The sequence below is a fragment of the Bubalus kerabau genome, chromosome 6, assembly GCF_029407905.1.
Source record: "Bubalus kerabau isolate K-KA32 ecotype Philippines breed swamp buffalo chromosome 6, PCC_UOA_SB_1v2, whole genome shotgun sequence".
NCBI lineage: Eukaryota > Metazoa > Chordata > Mammalia > Artiodactyla > Bovidae > Bubalus > Bubalus kerabau.
The window spans coordinates 113,410,130-113,429,747 of NC_073629.1; the positions used below are offsets into that span (position 1 = coordinate 113,410,130).

The 19,618-nt window shown below is 52.0% G+C and overlaps 1 protein-coding gene across 2 annotated transcripts in view; it reads left to right on the forward strand.

Annotated features, from left to right (window-relative positions):
• The first annotated feature begins 14,542 nt into the window (after nucleotides 1-14,542).
• The window catches only part of INPP5D (inositol polyphosphate-5-phosphatase D), a 136,428-nt gene continuing 131,352 nt past the window's right edge, over nucleotides 14,543-19,618 (forward strand). For both annotated transcript variants that reach the window (XM_055586490.1, XM_055586491.1), the window contains exon 1: nucleotides 14,543-14,821. In XM_055586490.1, coding sequence (XP_055442465.1) covers nucleotides 14,688-14,821 — 134 coding nt within the window. In that variant the 5' untranslated portion in view covers nucleotides 14,543-14,687. The remainder of the gene's footprint in view (nucleotides 14,822-19,618) is intronic.

The window sequence follows — 19,618 nt, forward strand, 5'->3', positions numbered from 1 at the left end:
AAGGCAAGAATATTGGAGTGGGTTGCCATTTCCTTCTCCAATGCATTCATGCATGCTAAGTCACTTCAGTCGATGTACTTTGCATATAAGTTAAATAAGCAGGGTGACAATATACAGCCTTGAAGTACTCATTTCCTGATTTGGAACCAGTCTGTTGTTCCATATCCAGTTCTAACTGTTGCTTCCTGACCTGCATATAGGTTTCTCAAGAGGCAGGTCAGGTGGTCTGGTATTCCCATCTCCTTCAGAATTTTCCAGTTTATTGTGATCCACATAGTCAAAGGCTTTGGCATAGTCAATAAAGCAGAAATAGATGTTTTTCTGGAACTCTCTTGCTTTTTCGATGATCCAGCAGATGTTGGCAATTTGATCTCTGGTTCCTCTGCCTTTTCTAAAACCAGCTTGAACATCTGGAAGTTCACGGTTCACATATTGCTGAAGCCTGGCTTGGAGAATTTTGAGCATTACTTTACTAGCATGTGAGATGAGTGCAACTGTGTGGTAGTTTGAACATTCTTTGGCATTGCCTTTCTTAGGGATTGGAATGAAACCGACCTTTTCCAATCTTGTGGCCACCACTGAGTTTTCCAAATTTGCTGACATATTGAGTGCAGCACTTTCACAGCATCATCTTTCAGGATTTGAAATAGCTCAACTGAAATTCCATCACCTCCACTAGCTTTGTTCATAGTGATGCTTCCTAAGGCCCACTTGACTTCACATTCCATGATGTCTGGTTATACATCAGCTATACCTCAATTTAAAATTTTTTTAAAAATTAAAAAAAAAGATTAAATGAGTCCATAAGGATGGGGTCCTAATCCTATTCGGTTGGTGACCTTATAAGAGGAAGAGAGATACCTCTGTGTGTGTGTGTGTCTGTCTGTCTGTCTCTGTCTCTCTCTATATATGCAGGTACTGAAGGGAAGCCAAGTGAGGACGCAGTGAGAAGCAGCCATCTGTATCATGATCTCAGGCTTCCAGCTTCCAGAACTGTGAGAAAATATTGACAAATGTCTGGTGTTGAAGGCCTCTGGTCTGTGATGTTTTGTTATGGCAGCTTGCGCTACGACACCTTCTACCTGGCACTCTGGGCTGGATGCTACAGCCCTGAGGGATGTATAAGACAAACGTGGACTCTTGAGGAGGTGATAATTAAGGAGGGGATTCCCTGGGTCGGGAAGATTCCCCTGGAGAAGGAAATGGAGGCCCACTCTAGGATCCTCGCCTGGAGAACTCCATGGACAGAGGAGCCTGGCGGGCTATGGCCCATAGGATGGCAGAGAATTGGACACAACTGAAGCGACTCAGCACAGCACACAAGAGAGGTGCACATGGAACGATGCAAGTGCGAGTCGTGATAAGAAACGCTCTGGGGAAGAGCAAGCAAAGTAGTGAAGGCTTCGGTCTCGGGCTCCAAGAGAAGCGATGCTGCTTAGCACAAGTGTCAGAAAAAAGCCCGTGCTTCTGGCAGCCCGGGAGTCTGGAGCATCAGGGAAAAAAAGATGCCGTGGGGGGATGGTGGAAGAGGGGGCAGGGGGCAATCCAGAGAGGACTTCCAGGCAGTTCTTGGAGCCAATTGATGGGCAAGGATGTAGTCAGGACACTCAGGGTTTCCTGAGACCCTGGGCAACCACACAGGAGGAGGAAGTGCATCTGAGGACACTGGGCAGAAGATTCTGATGGGAATAACGCTGGAACCCACTGGGTGTTTGGGTTTTGGCGCATCAGCTAAGAGAACTGTTGGCTGCCAGGGCCGAGAGGCAGAGGAACAGAACAGGAAGCTGGAAAGGGGCTGGCACGTAATCCCCACAGCCGTGGGCAGAAGACGCATTTAAGGGACACGGCAACAGGCTCTGCCTAGGGATAGTGATCACGACTCAGGCTTGGGAAGTGCCCGGTGCCAGGACAGAGGGTGCGGTGGCAAAGGGGCCCAGGGCGGCATGGCTGCCCCAGGACAGGTCAGTGGCAGTCGGATTGCCAGGTGGGCCAGGCAGGTGTACCCAAGTCTGAGGGTTAGAGTTACTGTCTCCAGAGTTTGGCAAATCTGACCCTAGGAGTCAGGGAGCCTGTGGAGGGCAGGGGTTGTTCTAGCAATTCAGTTACCTTGAGCACTGACTTCCTGGCTTCATACACTTGGTGTGGGCTTCGTACAAGGAAGGTGCCTGTAAAGGAAAGTAAAGATGGAGTCTGTATCGCTAAGAGAGCTGTCTAAAACGGAGCCAGGACGATCTCCTGGTGGCCTAGTGCTGAGGATTCCAGGCTTTCACTGCTGTGGCTGGGGAACTTTGTAATCATTTTGATCTTGTTCCTCTCTTACCTTTTTCTTCACTTGACTCATCATGTAATTCTGAGCTACTGAAACAGAAACTTGATTGGTCTTTTCTTCCAGTATTTTCCCTGTCAACTATTCTATACATATTATATCCTGGACATCTAGAAAACTGATAGCAGAAAGGATTTTTTAAAAATAAGAGGGTAAAAGTCACATAAAAATCCTACTGCAGGGAACTCCCTGGCAGTCCAGTGGTTAGGACTCACCACTGTCACAGCTGTGGTCCAGATTCAACTCCTGGTCAGGGAATTGAGATCCTGCAAGCTGCACGGCACAGTTAATAAAATAAAACGGAATGAAAGAGGTGCCAGGGGGACAACAGTTCAGTCGCTCAGTTGTGACCCCATGGACTGCAGCATGACAAGCTTCCCTGTCCATCACCAACTCCCAGAGCTCACTCAAACTCATGTCCATCAAGTTGGTGATGCCATCCAACCATCTCATCCTCTGTTGTCCCCTTCTCCTCCTGCCTTCAATCTTTCCCAGCATCAGGGTCTTTTCCAATGAGTCGGCTCTTTGCATCAGGTGGCCAAAGTATTGGCGCTTCAGCTTCAGCATCCATCCTTCCAATGAATATTCAGGGTTGGTTTCCTTTAGGATGACTGGTTGGATCTCCTTGCAGTCCAAGGGAGTCTCAAGAGTCTTCTCCAACACCACCGTTCAAAAGCATCAATTCTTTGGTGCTCAGCCTTCTTTAGAGTCCAACTCTCACATCCATACATGACTACTGGAAAAACCATAGCTTTGACTAGATGGACCTTTGTTGGCAAAGTAATATCTCTGCTTTTTAATATGCTGTCTAGGTTGGTCAGAGCTTTGCAAGAGTCTTTTAATTTCATGGCTTCAGTCACCATCTGCAGTGATTTTGAACCCCTCCGCCAAAAAGTCTCTCACTGTTTCCCTTGTTTCCCCATCTATTTGTCATGAAGTGATGGGACTGGATGCCATGATCTTAGTTTTCTGAATATTGAGTTTTAAGTCAACTTTTTCACTCTCCTCTTTCACTTTTATCAAGATGCTCTTTAGTTCTTTTCTTTCTGCCATAAGGGTGGTGTCATCTGCATATCTGAGGTTATTGATATTTCTCCTGGCAATCTTGATTCCAACTTGTGCTTCATCCAGCCAAGCATTTCACATGATGTACTCTGCATATAAGTTAAATAAGCAGGGTAACAATATACAGACTTGATGTCCTTTCCCTATTTGGAACCAGTCCGTTGTTCCATGTCCAGTTCTAACTATTGCTTCTTGACCTGCAAAGTCAGGTCAGGTGGTCTGGTATTCCCATCTCTTTAAGAATTTCCCACACTTTGTTGTGATCCACACTGTCAAAGACTGGCATAGTCAATAAAGCAGAAGTAGATGTTTTTCTGGAGCTCTCTTGCTTTTTCTGTGATCCAGCGGATATTGGCAATTTGATCTCTGGTTCCTCTGCCTTTTCTAAATCCAGCTTCAACATCTGGCAGTTTACAGTTCACATACTGTTGGAGCCTGGCTTGGAGAATTTTGAGCATTACTTTGCTAGCGTGTGAGATGAGTGCAATTACATCTCAGTCTGGATGGAATCTGATCTTTTGACTTGATGAAATCATTCAGAACACCTGCAGAAACTCAAGCTACTTACTGGTGTGTGGGGGTGTGTGTGTGTATGACTCCATGGACTGTAGCCCACCAGGCTCCTCTGTCCACGGGATTCTCCAGGCAAGAATACTGGAGTGGGTTGCCAATTCCTCCTCCAAGGGATCTTCCCAACTCAGGAATCAGACCCGCAGCTCCTACATGGACAGGCAGGTTCTTTAGCACTGAGCCACTGGGTAATACTTACTGGCCCCTTACCCTAAGGTTGCTCCTAAGATTAGGGTATGTATCTTGCGGATACCTGACTGCACAGAGCCCAGAGATGAATGGCCAGGGTACAAGTTGTCCTGTCGTTTGTGACAGCAAATGTTGTTAACAGTCCAAGTACCTGTCAACAGGCGACTGGTCCAATGCACTGTGCTAGGCTACAGGAATAGTATGCTGGCTTTAAAAAGAACAGCATGGTAGATACAAAGAAAAGGCTCCATAAAATGTTCAGAAACATTGCTACGTGAAAAAAGCAAGGTGTACAACAGGGTAAAAAGACCTACAAAAATGTGCTTGCGTATGTGCAAAAAAGTTTTGTAAGATTACATAATATGCTGGCCCTGGGCCAGTGGGGGGACTTCCCTGGTGGCTTAGATAGTAAAGAATCCACCTGCAATGCAGGAGACCACCTGTACTGCAAGTAGACGCAGGTTCGATCCCTGGGTCAGCAAGATCCCCTGGAGAATGGAACGGCAACCCACTCCAGTATTCTTGCCTGGAGAATGGACAGAGGAGACTAGTGGACTACAGTTCATGGGGTCACAAAGAGTCGGACACAACTGAGCGACTTATACTATACACACTGAGACGGTGGGTGGGGTATGTGGGCAGGCCTGCCACAGCAGGAAAACTTACTTTGCATTGTGCTGGCTGACTTTTTACTCTGTGAATGTGTTACTTTTCAGTTAAAGAAGAAAGTCCGTCTCTTCCTCACGAATCCCAAGGGAGGAGAGCTGGGGGAGGTGTCACCTGGAATGCCACCAGCCATCTACATAAAGCCAAGCTGCCCCCCGGGACTTCACACACACCCTCCAGAACCAGCGCTGTCTTTTTAATTTACTTAATCTTTATTCTCATAAAAGTGGTATGTGGTCATAAAGGATAAAGTAGAAGGAAGATTTGCCGCCCTACTCTGCAGTCTTCGTATTTGGTGATTTCTCAAGCTAAAGCTTTTTCCATAGCTGGAATCAGCATCTCCAGTTTCCTAAGTTTTGTTTGTTTTTCTCTTGCTCTCTTTTTACTTAACACTGTATTATGAATATTTTCCGGTGTCCTTAACAATCTTGCCGAAGGACCCTCATTGTTTTCGTGGCTGTGAGTGTCCGTCACCCAATTCTCCCCAAAGTTGAGCTTCATTCTTCCCGATAGCAGTTCAAGTCCATTTGATTTTCTGGTCCGTTTCATCTCCAGCAGAAGGGGAGAGTGGCTCGCTGCCAGGCCTGTGGTACTCCCGGGACGTCCTGCAGCAGAGTTCATGGGCTCTGTGAGGCCTTGGACCCCTGGGGAAATTGCGTCCCTCCCTTGCGTTAGTACAGGAATCTGTGAACAGAGACTCTTGGAAAGTGACAAGCTGGGCAGCAGGTCACACACGACTCCCGGGCGGAGGGTGGAGTTCGAGGCTCCCCCTGGTGGCGGGGAATGACAAGGCTCGGAATCTGACCCCTTCAGGTTATTTCCAGAAATGACCAGAGTCCTCACCTCTTTCAAACCAAGGTTGATAAACCAACAGCGAGTGTCACTGACACTATCTGCCAACTGGAGCCCCCGCTGCTCTGGCTCTCCTGTCAAGAGGGTCCCCTCTGAGACCCTGGCCAGGTTGACAGCACCCACGTCGCCAGGCAGCTTACCTAACTCCACAGACCCCAGACGTTTATGCCCGAGTGAGGTTTGTGGCCCTGGCCTCCTCCTCTGTGTATAGCTCAGGGCCTGGTTTGTGAGGGGATGGGGGGTGGGGGGGGTGAAGGTGGGTGCTGGGCGGAGCTGTGAGCCAGGTGTCATCTTCCTGCTCTTCAGGAGGCCTGAGGCTTAGGGGCCTGGGAGAGGCCCAGCCAAGCGTTCTGAGGACGGCTGGATCCAAAGGGAAGCCAGTCGGTGTCTCCAGGGGCCTGGGGAGAGGATGTGGAAAGGTCCCCTCAAAGATGCCAACCGCAGAAGTGGAGGAGTCAGCAGACAGGGGAGCCGGGGGTCCGACAGACCCCCAGAGCAAGTGGGGAGGGGAACTGGGAGAGAGAGGGCTGAGCGGAGAGGAAGACTTCCTTCCCAGCAGAGGGTCGAGGGTATGATCCCTCCGTAACAGTCATCTCTGGCCTTCGATTTGAGAGGTGCCCATGGGGGGAGGCTGGAGAAGGAAATGGAAACCCGCTCCGGTATCTTTGCCTGAAAAATATCCCCTGAACAGAAGAGCCTGGAATGCTGCAGTCCCCGGGGTCGCCAAGAGTTGGACACGACTGAGTGACGAAAACAGCAAACAAGCATGGGGGGAAGTGAGTTAATCAGGACAGAGGAGGGGGTCACTCCTTCCCGGGGGTGCTGACCCCCTTGACCTGGACCCCTGGCACCGAGAGGGATACTGCCTGATCACCAATGGCTCAGGCCTCCTGGTCCTACCTGGTTCTCTGGGAGTGGCCACTCCACCCCCTCCTACAACCCCAAGATGACTTTGTATTATGTCTGCTGCTGCTGCTGCTGCTGCTAAGTCGCTTCAGTCGTGTCCGACTCTGTGTGACCCCATAGACGGCAGGTCTGGGGTGAGGGAAGTTCACTCCTGATTACACCGGCCGAGTAAGCAGCTTTCAAACTTCAAAGTCAAGTATTTCCTTCTGTGTTTCCAGAGAAACAATGCCAGTGCGATGCAGGTACACAGAGAGATTTATTTTCAGGAATTGGCTCACACGATTGCAGAGGCTGGCAAGCCCCAGATCTGCAGAGTGGGGCTGCAGGCTGGGGACTCAGGGAGGAGCTGAGGCTGTGGTTTGAGCCTGAAGGTGGTTTGCTCACTGAATTCCCTCTTCTTTGGGGAACCTCCGTCTTTTTCTATTAGGGTCTTCCACTGATTGAATGAAGCCCACCCGTGCTATGGAGAGCAATCGACTCAGAGTCTACTGATTCAAAGGCTAATCACTTCTATGAATATCTTCATAGGGATATCTAGAATGTTTGACCAAATATCTGGGTACTCTGGCCCAGACACATTGACACATAAAACCATCTCAGCTCCCTTTGTTGTTGGTGACTCAGTAACCACTTTCACTCCCCCACTTCCTTCCCATAAGACTGTATGGTTGACACCAATTCTGCCAAGGCTGGTGGGGACTGAGGAGCCCTGGGGTACCGTAAAGAGCTTCAGTGAACAGAGGAGGGAAAGGGAAACACGGTGATTAATACTTAGAAATATTGTCCACCATGTGTGAAGCGACCTACATCTCTACCTCCTCCTCCCCACCCCTCATCCTGACACTTGGGACTCCGTAATCCCTCTCCTCGTCTGACCCCTTCTCAGGCCTCGAAACCCACTCTGCTTCCTGTCCATGGTGGAAAGACCCCTGGACAAGTAGCTTCACGGTCCCACGGGATCATCGCACCTCTCTCTTGGCTCCTGTCTCTGTCACTCACCACCTCTGGAAATTTCAGAAGCAGAGTCCCTCCTATGCCTTGGCACCTGCCATGGAAGTTCGTTTCTTCAACACTGAAGTTTTGTCTGTTTTTTCCAGAACTTCTAGAGATGCTCTATTCAGACGCTCTGTCCACCTTTAATTGAGTCGTTTGGCTTTTGGACGTTGAGTTGTACGAGTGCTTTGCGTATTTTGGACGTTAACTCCTTGTAGGATATATCATTTGCAAATATCTTCTCTCATTCAGTAGGTGGCCTCTTCATGTTGTTGATAGCTTCCTTCACTATGCAAACACTTCTTAATTTGATGTAGTCTCATTTGTTTATTTTTGGTTTTGTTTCCCTTGCCTGAGGATACAGTGCCAAGAAATATTCCTGGTACTGATGTTAGATGGCATCGTGTCTACATTTTCTTCCAGAAGTTTCATGGTTTCAGGTCTTACATTTAAGTCTTGAACCCAGCAAACAATTTTTGTTGTTGTGCATGATGTGAGAGAATAGTCCAGTTTGATTCTTTTGCATGTAGCTATCCAGCTTTCCCCAAACCATTCACTGAAGAGGCTGTCTTCCATCACTTTGAATACTTCATGCCACTTGCTTCTGGCCTACACAGTTTCTGCTGAAAAGTCTGCTGATTGTCTAACGGGAGTTCCCTTGTATCTAAATAGTTGCTTTTTTCTTGCTGCTTTTAAGATCATCTCCTTATCTTTCATCTTTTCCATTTAATTTTAATGCACCTTAGCATGGATTTCTTCAGGTCCATCTTATTAGGGACTCCGTGTGCTTCCTGAACCTGTTTCCTTCCCCAGGTTAGGGCTGTTTTCAGCTGTTATTTTTTCAAATATGTCCTCTGACCCTTTCTCTCTTCTTCTTCTGAGGCTCTTATAGTGTAGCTGTTATTATGCTTGATATTGTCCCAGAGGTCTCTTAAACTATCCTCATTTTTTAAATTCTTTTTTTAAATTTATTTGATGAATTTATTTGGCTGTATTGTGGCATATGGGATCTTAGTTCCGTGACCAGGGATCAAACCCTATGCCCCCTGCATTGGGAGTGTGGAGCGTTAGCCACTGGACCACCAGGGAAGTCCCAAACTATCTTCATTTTTAAAAATTCTTTTTCTGTCTTCTGTTCAGCTTGGGTAATTTCCACTACTTTGTCTTTCAGATCACTGATCTGTTCCTCTGTATCATTTAATATACTGTTGATTCTTCTTAGTGTGTTTTTGTTTCAGTTATTGTGTTCTTTAGTTCTTTTTGATTATTTTTTATGTCTTCTAACTCTATTGAAATTCTGTGTTCATCCACTCCTCTCACATCTTTATGACTGTTACCTTCTATGATCTTTACCTTGAACCTGTTATGGGATAGATTGTTTATATCCCCTTCGTTTAGTTCTTTTTCTAAGCTTGTATCTTGTTCCTTCATTTGGCACTTATTCCTCTGTCTCCTTATTTTCCCCAATTTTCTGTGTTTATTTCTGTGTGTTGGGTAGGTTGGTTACCTTTTCCAAACTTGGAGAAGTGGCCTTACATAGGAGATGTCCTGTGGGGCCCAACAGAGAACTCCCTTTTGGTCACCAGAGCTTTATGCTCTAGGCGTGGCCCCGAATGGCTGTGTGTGCCCTTCCGTGGTAAGGCCAGGTACTGAGGCCATGCTGGTAGATGAGGCTGGACCCCAGCCCAGGAGACTGGAAGTGCCTGGGCGACACCATGCCTTATGCAGTGATGTGGGCCCGCTGGAGGACAGGGTAGGCTTATTCCATGGTTGGCTGTGCAGCCCGGAGGGGACTGGGGCTGCTGCTGGCCCTCTCACGAGTGGGGTTGGGTCCCTGCATGGTGTCTGTGTGGCCCAGGGTAGGGTTAGCTGGGGCCCGGTGCCAGCTTACTGGTGGGTGGGCGTGAATCCCCAACACTGATGCGCTAGAGGGAAGACTCCAAAATGGCTCCTGCCAGCACCAGCGTTACTGGGGTAGAACAGGCTCCCCAAAATGGACTCTGCCTGTGTCCCTGTCCCCAAGGGGAGCCCCAGTTGCCTGCACCCTCTGTGGGAGCCTCTCCAAGGTCAGCAAATATGTCTGGTCTAGCAGGGTCCTTTCAAACTACCGCCTCTGCACTGGGTCTCAGAATATGTAAGATGTTGTTACATTATCTTGTGTGTGTCTCTTAAGAGCAGAGTCTAGAGCCCTCTGGCTGTCCTGAACATAAGCCATGCTTGGCTTTCAAAACCAGACATGCTGGGGGCTTGTCATCCCAGTGCGGGACCCTTGGGCTGGGGAGACTGATGTAAGGGTCAGACCAGTCACTCCCTGTGGTTGTAACAGTCATCCCATTTGGGGGTTGCCGACCTGGGGGGTGTGGATCTCAACTCTGCTGCGTCTCTACCCTTCCTGCTCATCTCATCGTGGCCCCTTCTTTACATCTTCAGCTATGGGAAATCTGTCCTGCTACTCTTCAGATAGTTGCTCTGTAAGAAGGCGTAATTTTGGTGTGACCACGGGTGGAGGTGGGCTCAGGGCTCATGGGTGGAGGGAGGGAGGGGTGGGGTGGGGAAAGGAAGGGAAGGGGAGAGAGATGATGAGGAAGGGAAGGAGAAAGAGAGAGACAGGGACACACACAGAGTGTGAGAGAGAGACAGAGGCAGAGGCTTCCTACTCTGCCATCTTGCCTCCTTTCTTGTTAGCATTTTTTGGCATGCTCTAGGTAAGATCTGTGGGTACCAAGCAAGCAAAGGAACAACCTCAGAGGGGATCCCTGGAAGCCACTATTCACAGGCAGCACAATGGATGAAGCAGTGCCACGGGTAATGACATAAAGGAACAGGGTTAGAAAATGCAGAGGCAGGAGACTGATGTCTCAAAATGAACAGGTTCTGAATGCCACCGGACTCTGAATAATAGCAGCCCCGCTCCCCTCCTCTTGCTGGATGGGATATAAAATCAGCCAGATGCACTTAACAATAAAAAACAGCATCTGAGCAGGAAGAAAAAACATCACAAAGACTCTTCTTCTAGGATGCCGATTGGACCCAGAACACACATAATTATCTCCTCTCTGTCCATTATTCTAAACTGTCATTAAGAAATCCCTACCTTACATGGCTCCTTGAATTTTAAAAGACAAGTTCTAATGAAATTGTTTACATGTAGACAGAGGCCCTGCAGAAGAAAATATTTACTGAGGCCCAGTTCACCATAAGAGCATTTCTGATCTAGAAGCTGGGGTTTTCTGAACGTCAGGGGCAGAAGGGCTGGGGGACAAGGAAGCTGACAGTGTCAGACGGTTTAGGTAATTGGGTTGAGAAGGAAGTGAAGACGGGATGTGTGGAGTCCTGCCCCAAGGCCACAGAAGCGGAGCCCAGAACCAAGATCCCCTGCAAAAATTGACTGAGTCCCTTTGTAAACGTTCCCAAAAGCCCCCCACCACCCCCCATCATCACCAGCAGACTTCCTGACTCCAAATTAGGCAAAAACACCCACCTCAGTGATCACCATATAATGCCCTAACCAATCACCTAATGCCAACCTTCCAGCAGGAATTTTCTTTGTCTCGAGGCTATAAAAATGGGCTACTAACCCACAAAAATTGTCAGCTCTCCCTGGTCTGTCAGGAGGTTGGTCTGCCGTGCTTGCAGCGCCCGCATTGTCTCTGCTCTCTGTTCATAAGAAACTCACTCCCTTCTGAAATGCTCTGTGTCTGGAAATTCTTTTCCAACCTGCCTTCAGACTGTCATGACAGGATCAGTTCAGTTCAGTTCAATTCAGTCACTCAGTCGTATTCAACTCTTTGTGACCCCATGGACTGCAGCATGACAGGCTTCCCTGTCCATCACCAACTCCCGGAGCTTACTCAAACTCTTGTCCATCAAGTCGGTGATGCCATTCAACCATCTCATCCTCTGTCTTCCCCTTCTCCCGCCTTCCATCTTTTCCAGCATTAGGGTCTTTTCCAATGGATCGGTTCTTTGCATTGGGTGGCCAAAGACTGAAGCTTCAGCTTCAGCATCAGTCCTTCCAGTGAATATTCAAGACTGATTTCCTTTAGGATGGACTGGTTGGATCTCCTTGCAGTCCAAGGGACTCTCAAGAGTCTTCTCCAACACCACCATTCAAAAGCATCAATTCTTCGGTGCTCAGCCTTCTTTATAGTCCAACTCTCACATCCATACATGACCACTGGAAAAACCATAGCTTTGCTAGACACACTTTTGTTGGCAAAGTAATGTCTCTGCTTTGTAATATGCTGTCTAGGTTGGTCATAGCTTTTCTTCCAAGGACCAAGCGTCTTTTAATTTCATGGCTGCAGTCACCATCTGCAGTGATTTTGAACCCCTCTGCCAAAAAGTCTCTCACTGTTTCCATTGTTTCCCCATCTATTTGCCATGAAGTCATGGGACCAGATGCCATGATTTTAGTTTTCTGAATGTTGAGCTTTAAGCCAACTTTTTCACTCTCCTCTTTCACTTTCATCAAGAGGCTCTTTAGTTCTTCTTCACTTTCTGCCATAAGGGTGGTGTCATCTGCATATCTGAGGTTATTGATATTTCTCCTGGTAATCTTGATTCCAGCTTGTGCTTCTTCCAGCCCAGTGTTTCTCATGATGTACTCTGCATATAAGTTAAATAAGCAGGGTCATAATATTCAGCCTTGACGTACTCCTTTTCCTATTTGGAACCAGTCTGTCGTTTCATGTCCAGTTCTAACTGTTGCTTCTTGACCTGCATACAGGTTTCTCAGGAGGACATGACAGGATGGACCTTAAAAATTCGGGGAACATGGATGACATATGTGTGTCTTGTATGTGTTGTGTGTGTCAAAGGGAAACCACACTGGACCAAATGGAAGGGACAGTCCCGCTGGCCACCCCGACCCTGCTGAACTATGGGACTCAGTGGGAACAGGGGTGAGGAAGGGCAGGTGGGAAGGAGTGTTGGGGGAGATCGATGTAAGTGGAAGGGTCTTGGATGTGCTAGAGGGTCTCTGTGGATAAGCTGGTCGAGGTGCTATCCAGCACTGTGGGCGGGTCCTCCTAAAGGACCCTGGAGGAACCTGGGGGCTTCGAGGGAGGAAGCTGGCGGAGCTCGGCAGGGGAATGGGGAGAAGGCTGGGAAGTGTATGGTGGGCGCATCCCAGGAGCAGGTCTCTTAGCCCCACCTCGGTGGCCCCACATCTAGCTCAGCCTTGATACAGGCTTTCTGAAGGCTTGGGAGTTTCTTCCTTGGGTTCAGACAGAGGAGCAAGGGAGGGGGCATTGGTGGGGGGAAGGAGGGGGCAGTGGTAGGGAAGGGGAAGCTCAGAGCAGCTGGGGGAGGAGCTGGCTTTGAGGAGGTGAATGTGGGGACCAGGGAGTTCACTGGGCTAGGTTTCCAAAAGGAACTGCCCTTAGAAGCCAAGAAGGCCTGCCGGAGGACGGCCACGCCTTGACCATGCCCATGCCGGAGAGGACCCCGGAGATGACCCCCACAGGGGTAGCAGCCCACCTTCTGGGGCCCCTTTAATGGGCCCAATTTCCCCCGCCTCAGGCCTGAGTTGACCATCTCCTCCCCACTCCCCGCCCCCCTCCCCTCTTCCCTCAGGCGGAGGCGAGCCGAGTCCAGGATTTAGGAATCAGAGTGCTTAGCTTTGCTTTTCAGAATCAACTGTTGTGGGTGGCAGGCACTGGGGGCTCCCTGCACACATGAGTTCCTCTGGGGCTGCTCTCCTTCAGGAGGAGAACAGGAAACCGAGACAGAGAGGGAGAAGGAACCAACCAGCTCCTGCAGCTTGGATGCAGAGGACCCGATTCGAGTGGAGGCTTGCCTGGCCCTGGTGCCTGGATGTGGCTTCTTCTGTCATGTCGCAGGGTGGCTGAGGGCTAAGACAGGACCGGGGGTCCTGTGCAATAGGTCAGCACCTGCCCCTTCACCCTGGGGCACTGACACGAGCACTGAGGGCTCCCCGTCTGGGGTCCAAGCAGGGTGCCCACTTCAGAGCCCTCAGAGCCTGCTGATCCTGGATGGTGGTCCCCACCTCCCCAAAGGCAGCCCCTGCTTTGAGCTGTGGACCAAGGCAACCATGCCCGGCCACCTCTACCTCCAACTCCAACTCTACCTGAGATGTGGGACTCGGGAAGGAACGCCATCCTTGCCAGGTGGCCAACTTGCCCCAGGGATAGGGGGACATGCGTGAATGTCCCAAGTGTACCAGAAAGATCCAGAGGTGTCACCCTGCAAAAGGTCCATGTCCCGAGAGCCCTCCCAGCTCCCTCTGCGTGTCCCTAAGCTGGGCCACAGGGGTCAGGATGTGCTGCCCTGGAGAAGGGTTGCCACGGGCTCCCGTATACCTGCCGGCCCCCGCGGTGGGTATAAAGTGTCGCAGAGCTGTCCCCGGGGAGCCCACGGGTGGTGTCGCTCAAGGTCTTCCCAGCTTCTGGGGCTGAAAGGTGCCCAGGTGGCTGTGTGTGTCTCAGTATGAGTAGGGGGGCTTGGCTGGTACCCTCCTCAGCGGGGGTCGGGGGGCAGGCCTCAGCCCCAGTTGAGAAGCCCGGCCCTGTGAGCCTCTGACCTGTGGGCATGTCGGAGGGAGTGGACAGGGAGGTGGAAAGCTCAAGGGTAGGGCAGAGGGCTGGGGTGGATGTCCTTGGCCTGGCCGCCCCACGTGGGGCATGGGGTCATGGGCCCCGGAATGGCCAACGCTTGGGCCTCACTCCTTCAGAGGCTGGCCCTGAGCCTCCTGACGCCAGAGGAGCTGATAGATTCCCCTAGGAGGGCTTAAGCTGATATTCGTCATGCCAGGGACTGAGACCCATTAAAGGAGGGAGCTGGGGATGGGGGGCATGGGCGGGGTGGGGGTCAGGTGGTAAGAGGGAGGGGCAGCAGGCCGTGAGGGGGGAGGTGGAGTACTGTCTTGCTTGGGCTCTGCAATGAGGAAGTTCTCTGCAGCTCAGCTTCCTTTCCCTCGCCGAGTGCCTGAAACAGGAAGTCAGTCAGCGAGCGGGTGGCAGGAGCAGCAGCAGCTGGGGCGACTGAGAGGGAACCCACGGAGGGTCGCAGCGCAGGAGGGCCCAGCTCCCCCGTTGGTGCAGCGTCCGGTCCAGGGGTGAGGCCGCCGGGCCCGGCCCCAGGGAGACCCGCGCCCGCCATGGTCCCCTGCTGGAACCATGGCAACATCACCCGCTCCAAGGCAGAGGAGCTGCTCTCCAGGACGGGCAAGGATGGGAGCTTCCTCGTGCGTGCCAGCGAGTCCATCTCCCGGGCCTACGCGCTCTGTGTGCTGTGAGTACCCGACCTGCCCACCCCGGCCTGGCCTGGCAACGGAGGTGATGGAGGTGCCGCTTGCGCACAGGGCAAGCTGGCTCGGGGCACGTTGGGGCCCCTGCCCTGGGATGGGGTTGTTTCTGTGTCCAGCGACCTTGCGCTTCCCAGGTTTGTTGGTGGGTCGAGCTGAGGCCTGTCAGGGGACCTGCTCGGCCTTGGAGTTGGGGTTTTGAGAGCGGGAGCCCTCCAGGGCTAGCCTGGGGTCTGGGCCGCACACCCCAGCAACCATCAAGCAGCAGGACCAGGGGCTTCCTTGAGGTTCCAGGGACCAAGCGGGGAGGGGGTTGTCCATGGCCTGTGAGCCAGGCGGAAACTCAGGGCTCCGTGGTGGTGGGAGTGTTAGAAAGCAGCTGGATCAGTTCAGGTGTTGGTCAAAGATGCACAGCTGGGAAACCATCCTGGAAGAACAGAAATGGCAGGAGGGAACCCTTCCTGTGCCAGAGTATGGGACTTTGGAGGAAGCTGTTGTCTGGGGAGCCGTGAACATGGGGAGTCGCTCAAGAAAGGATCAGAGGCTGTATCTGGGACCCTGGGAGCAGAGGAAGTCATGTTACCAACAGCAGGAGCCACTTCTCACCCATCCAAGGCCCTCAGCAGTGTCCCCACCTTTTGAGGCCTCTCGGCCACCATCGACTGCCCCCCCGCCCCTAGCTCTGGGATGTTGCTGAATGCGCCAGTTGTCCTAAAACTGGGGAACCGGCCACTTGCTGACGGTTCCTTTTTGTAACACCCTTCTCCACCAATGTCTGAGGGAGGCTCTTGGCCGTGCCACTCTGCCACCCTGCGGTCTAACCATGCCCTCTGGGGCTTCGGGCGTGATGGGGGAAGGGCACGTTCACCTGCACCTCTCAGGTAGCACCCCTGGGCTTGCAGAAGGGTCCCTCCGAGCAGGCAGACCCTACCGCCATCCATGCAGGAGGGGAAATGGGTCACGGGCCACAGACCTTATTTGGAGCTTGTTGAGTTTGAGCATTTGTCTATGCGTCAACCTATTTCAACCTTGCGACAATCTGAAGTGCAGGTCCTTTTGTTGGCCGCTCTTGCAGATGAGGAAATTGAGGCTCAGACGGGTTAACCGAGTGATGACAAAGTCAACACTGTCCGTCCCCAGAGGCTGCACCCAGACAGACAGATGGCTGCTGCCACCCCAGTCCTGTACCTGTCAAGCTGGTGTGAGCCTGGGTTCCAGTGGCAGCGAGAGAAGACAGGGTGTTTACCAGGGTGAACTGGGACTGTTTAGAAATTAACCCAAGCTTTTAGCTGGCCACCTGGCCCAAGGTCTGACTGCATCAGAGCCTCGCCCTCCCAAGGCCAGCTTCCTGAGTCCCCAGTTCTCACACCTGGGGTGGGGGAAAAAGGAAGCAGACCTAGTCTTCCCCACAGGCACAGCCCCTGTGGAGACCCATCGACCCGGGCGTAGAGACAGTGGGGACATCCTGATCTGTCTCCCCTCAGCCCACGTGCAGCTCTCCCTCCCCCCAGAGACCTCGGGAGCTTCCAGGCTCCAGCTCACTAACCTTCACAGCAGACCTTTGACCAGGGAGCTGTGGTCAGGCTCAGGCTACAGATTGCAACAAGGGTCTCTGACTCTAAACTGGGAGCCTTGTGACAGCCAGAGCCAGAGCTAGGAGAAGCCATGAAGCCTCTAGTCCCACTGCCCCTGACTTTGCAGGTGGGCAGACCTCAGAGAGCGTGAGGCCTTTGTCCACACCGCCCTGCTGTGTGTGTGTGTTAGTTGCTCAGTGGTGTCCGACTCTTTGCGACCCCATGGACTGTATAGCCTGTCAGGTTCCTCTGGGATTTCCCAGGCAAGAATACTGGAGTGGGTTGCCATTCCCTTCTCCAGGGGATCTTTCTGACCCAGAGATCGAACCTGGGTCTCCTGCTTTGCAGGCGGATTCTTAACCGTCGGAGCTACCAGGGCAGCCCCCACGCTGCTGGGCTGACTGGTGGCAAACTGGGATCCCAGAGGGTGTGCGGTATCCGTTCCTCTCTCTTGCGTCTCCTTCCCTCCCCTCCCTGGTGCTGAGTTACTCTTGGAGCCTTGGCAACTGCGCAGGGTCTGCCTCTTCGGGAGGGTACCCGTGGCCCACACCCCACCCCATACCCACCATCCTCCGAGTCCAGGGCTGGGCTTCTTGTCAGTCTCCCAGCTCCAAGGCCCCTTTAGCTCCAGACAGCAGGCCTTGGAGCCCTCCCCAGGGAGCCCAGCCTGAGGCCAGGCGCTAACTCCAGGCCCGGGGCTCCACTCTCCCCTTGGCTCTGTGGGGGGAAGTCACGCTTCCCGAAGGGGCAGGAACCCCTGTAGGATGTGGGATACCACGAACCACCGAACTTTCCAAAACCCTGGGAGACCTCCTTTTGCCACCACCTTTAATGTTGCCAATTAAGGAGATTTAAAAACGAAAACCTAGCTAAGTGATATCTAAGTGCCACCTCTTAGCCGTTCATTTCATGAAAGTATCCTTTAACGGCACCGAAAAGGCAGGAAGAACGTGCTCTTGAAAAACAAACAGAAAAAGTCAAAAGGCCAGTCCTTTAAATCATGGAGGTTTGACTTCCTGAAAAACAGCCCCCCACCCTCCCATCCCATCCTTAGCTTTCTCTGTTCCTGGGACTGGTGAAAACCTTGTCCTCCTGGTCCTCCGCCAGCAAGGGGCACCCCAGTGGGGTTCCACAAGCATGAGTCTCCCAGGCATCAGGCTCTACCCTCTGCTTCTCTCTGGGAGATGCTGAGACAGCAGGGCCCCAGGTAAGCCAGCTATGGTGTCAAGGCCTTTTAATGACCCTGCTCCAAAGTGAGCAAGGAAGCCTCTAAGACTGGCCCTCCTACGCTGGAAAAATCTATATGGGAAAAGACCTCAAGCACCCTGCTTGGACCCCAGTGGCTTGAGCATATTTCCGGCTCCTCCAGTTGAGAGAGGAGGGCGGCAGGAGGCTTCCAACGCCTGGTTTAGACTGCGACGCTTGGAGCTCCAGGAACTGAGGGCAGCCTCCTCAGGAGTGGCCTGCTTGCTGGAGAAAGAGGACAGGATTTGCCTATTTAAATGGAACTAAGGAGGGCGTGAGGGAAACGCGGAAAGACAAGGCTGCGATTGAGAGTGGCCCACGTGACACTCGTGTGCACCTTCGCCCCTGGGCCTAGCAAACCTGCACTTCCTCTCGGGAGGTCAGCCCTACCACCTGCCTCGGAGCAAGGAGACACAGGTCCCTCCTCCACAACTCAGAAAACCTCAGAAAAACCGAGGCCCATCTCAGGGTGCAGAGAGCTGGAGGGGAGGACCCCAGGCAGCTGACTCCATAGACAGAGTCCTGCTCTGCCTTCTTGCAGCAAGGGGCTTGAGATTGCGAGGGGCAGCGGGTCTTCTGGGTGGGGCCTATGTCACGCTCCCCTGGCTCCACGCGAACCCGCCAGCAGACTAGGGAGGTCAGGGGGGCTCCTTGAGGGGGCTGTCCAGCCCCTTTTGTACAGAGGATACTAAGAGACTGTCAAGCTTGTGTCTTCCTCTCCTGCCAGGACTGCGCTTCCACGTGAGGCCAGCATACCTGCCATGTGCTTTCTGCTGCAGGGAAGAGGTACACCTTTGGGGATTCAGGTCCATCAGCGTGCGGGGTCATGGGTCAGTTGGGGCCAGGCTCTCCTTGCCCTGGCTGGACAGGTTGAACCAGAGCAATGGCCCAGAGGAGTCAGCGATACACTGCCGTCTCTGTAAGAGCAGCCCAGCCCCCAAGAGTGAGCCTATATATTCTGGGTCCATCAGCCACCATGCAGGATGGAGTTGCCTAGTCCAGTGCTGTTTCCACTAAACCACACGGGAGAGAGTTGGCTTCCCTCCTGGGGGCAGAGGCAGGCAAGTGCTACCTGTGACTCGGAAACCGACGCCTGGCCTGGCCAGCTGTGACGAGGATGTGATCTTGGTTTCCCTCAGCACCTGGCAGACCACAAGCTTTGCCCAGGCAAAGCTACAGCTGCCTTCCCAGGGACAGTACAAGGCAGCCTGGACTTGGCAGCCTCGTGAGCACGGCCAGAAAGACAAAGAGGCCCCAGAAGGACATTTTGTCACCAAAAGTGCCCTTTGAGAAGGCATTCTACTTGTTAGTAAGAAAGTTATGGCCCCTTGAGGTAGGGCAGGCCATACCATTGCAGCCTTGCTTTGCCAACCGAAGGTGGATACTGATGCATTCTGCCTAAAAATAACAGCAGAAGACAACCTGCATGTCAGATTCTGTTCTAAGCTCTTTGCACACACTGACTCACTCACTGTCCACATTGGCCTTCGGAGGAAGTGTGGTTATTATCCGCACTTTACAAGTGCGGAAAACTGAGACCCAGAGAGGTTAGGTAACATGCTGTATGTTCACAGTACTAATGACGGCAGGACCAGGATTTGAATTTACTGTTTCTGGGAGAGAGAAAGAGAGAGACGCCAGCAAGTCTGGGTGTGTGTAGAGTCAGAGGAGGCCTGGAGGGGAGACCCCTCGTGATGGAGCACAGAGAAGGGACTTGGCAGGGGAGTGGGCAGAAATGTCCTGGAGAGGTGTAAAGCCATTTACTAAGGTGTGAATGGGTCCGATGTAATCCTCCTTCCTCCAACCCCCTTTCAAACTTTAGGAAAGTTTATACTGATCCCAGATGCTGGGAAAGACAGAGCAGGAGGAGAAGTGGGCGGCAGCGGGTGAGATGGTTGGATGGCATCGCCGACTCCATGGATGTGAGTTTGAGCAGACTCTGGGAGATGGTGAAGGACAGGGAAG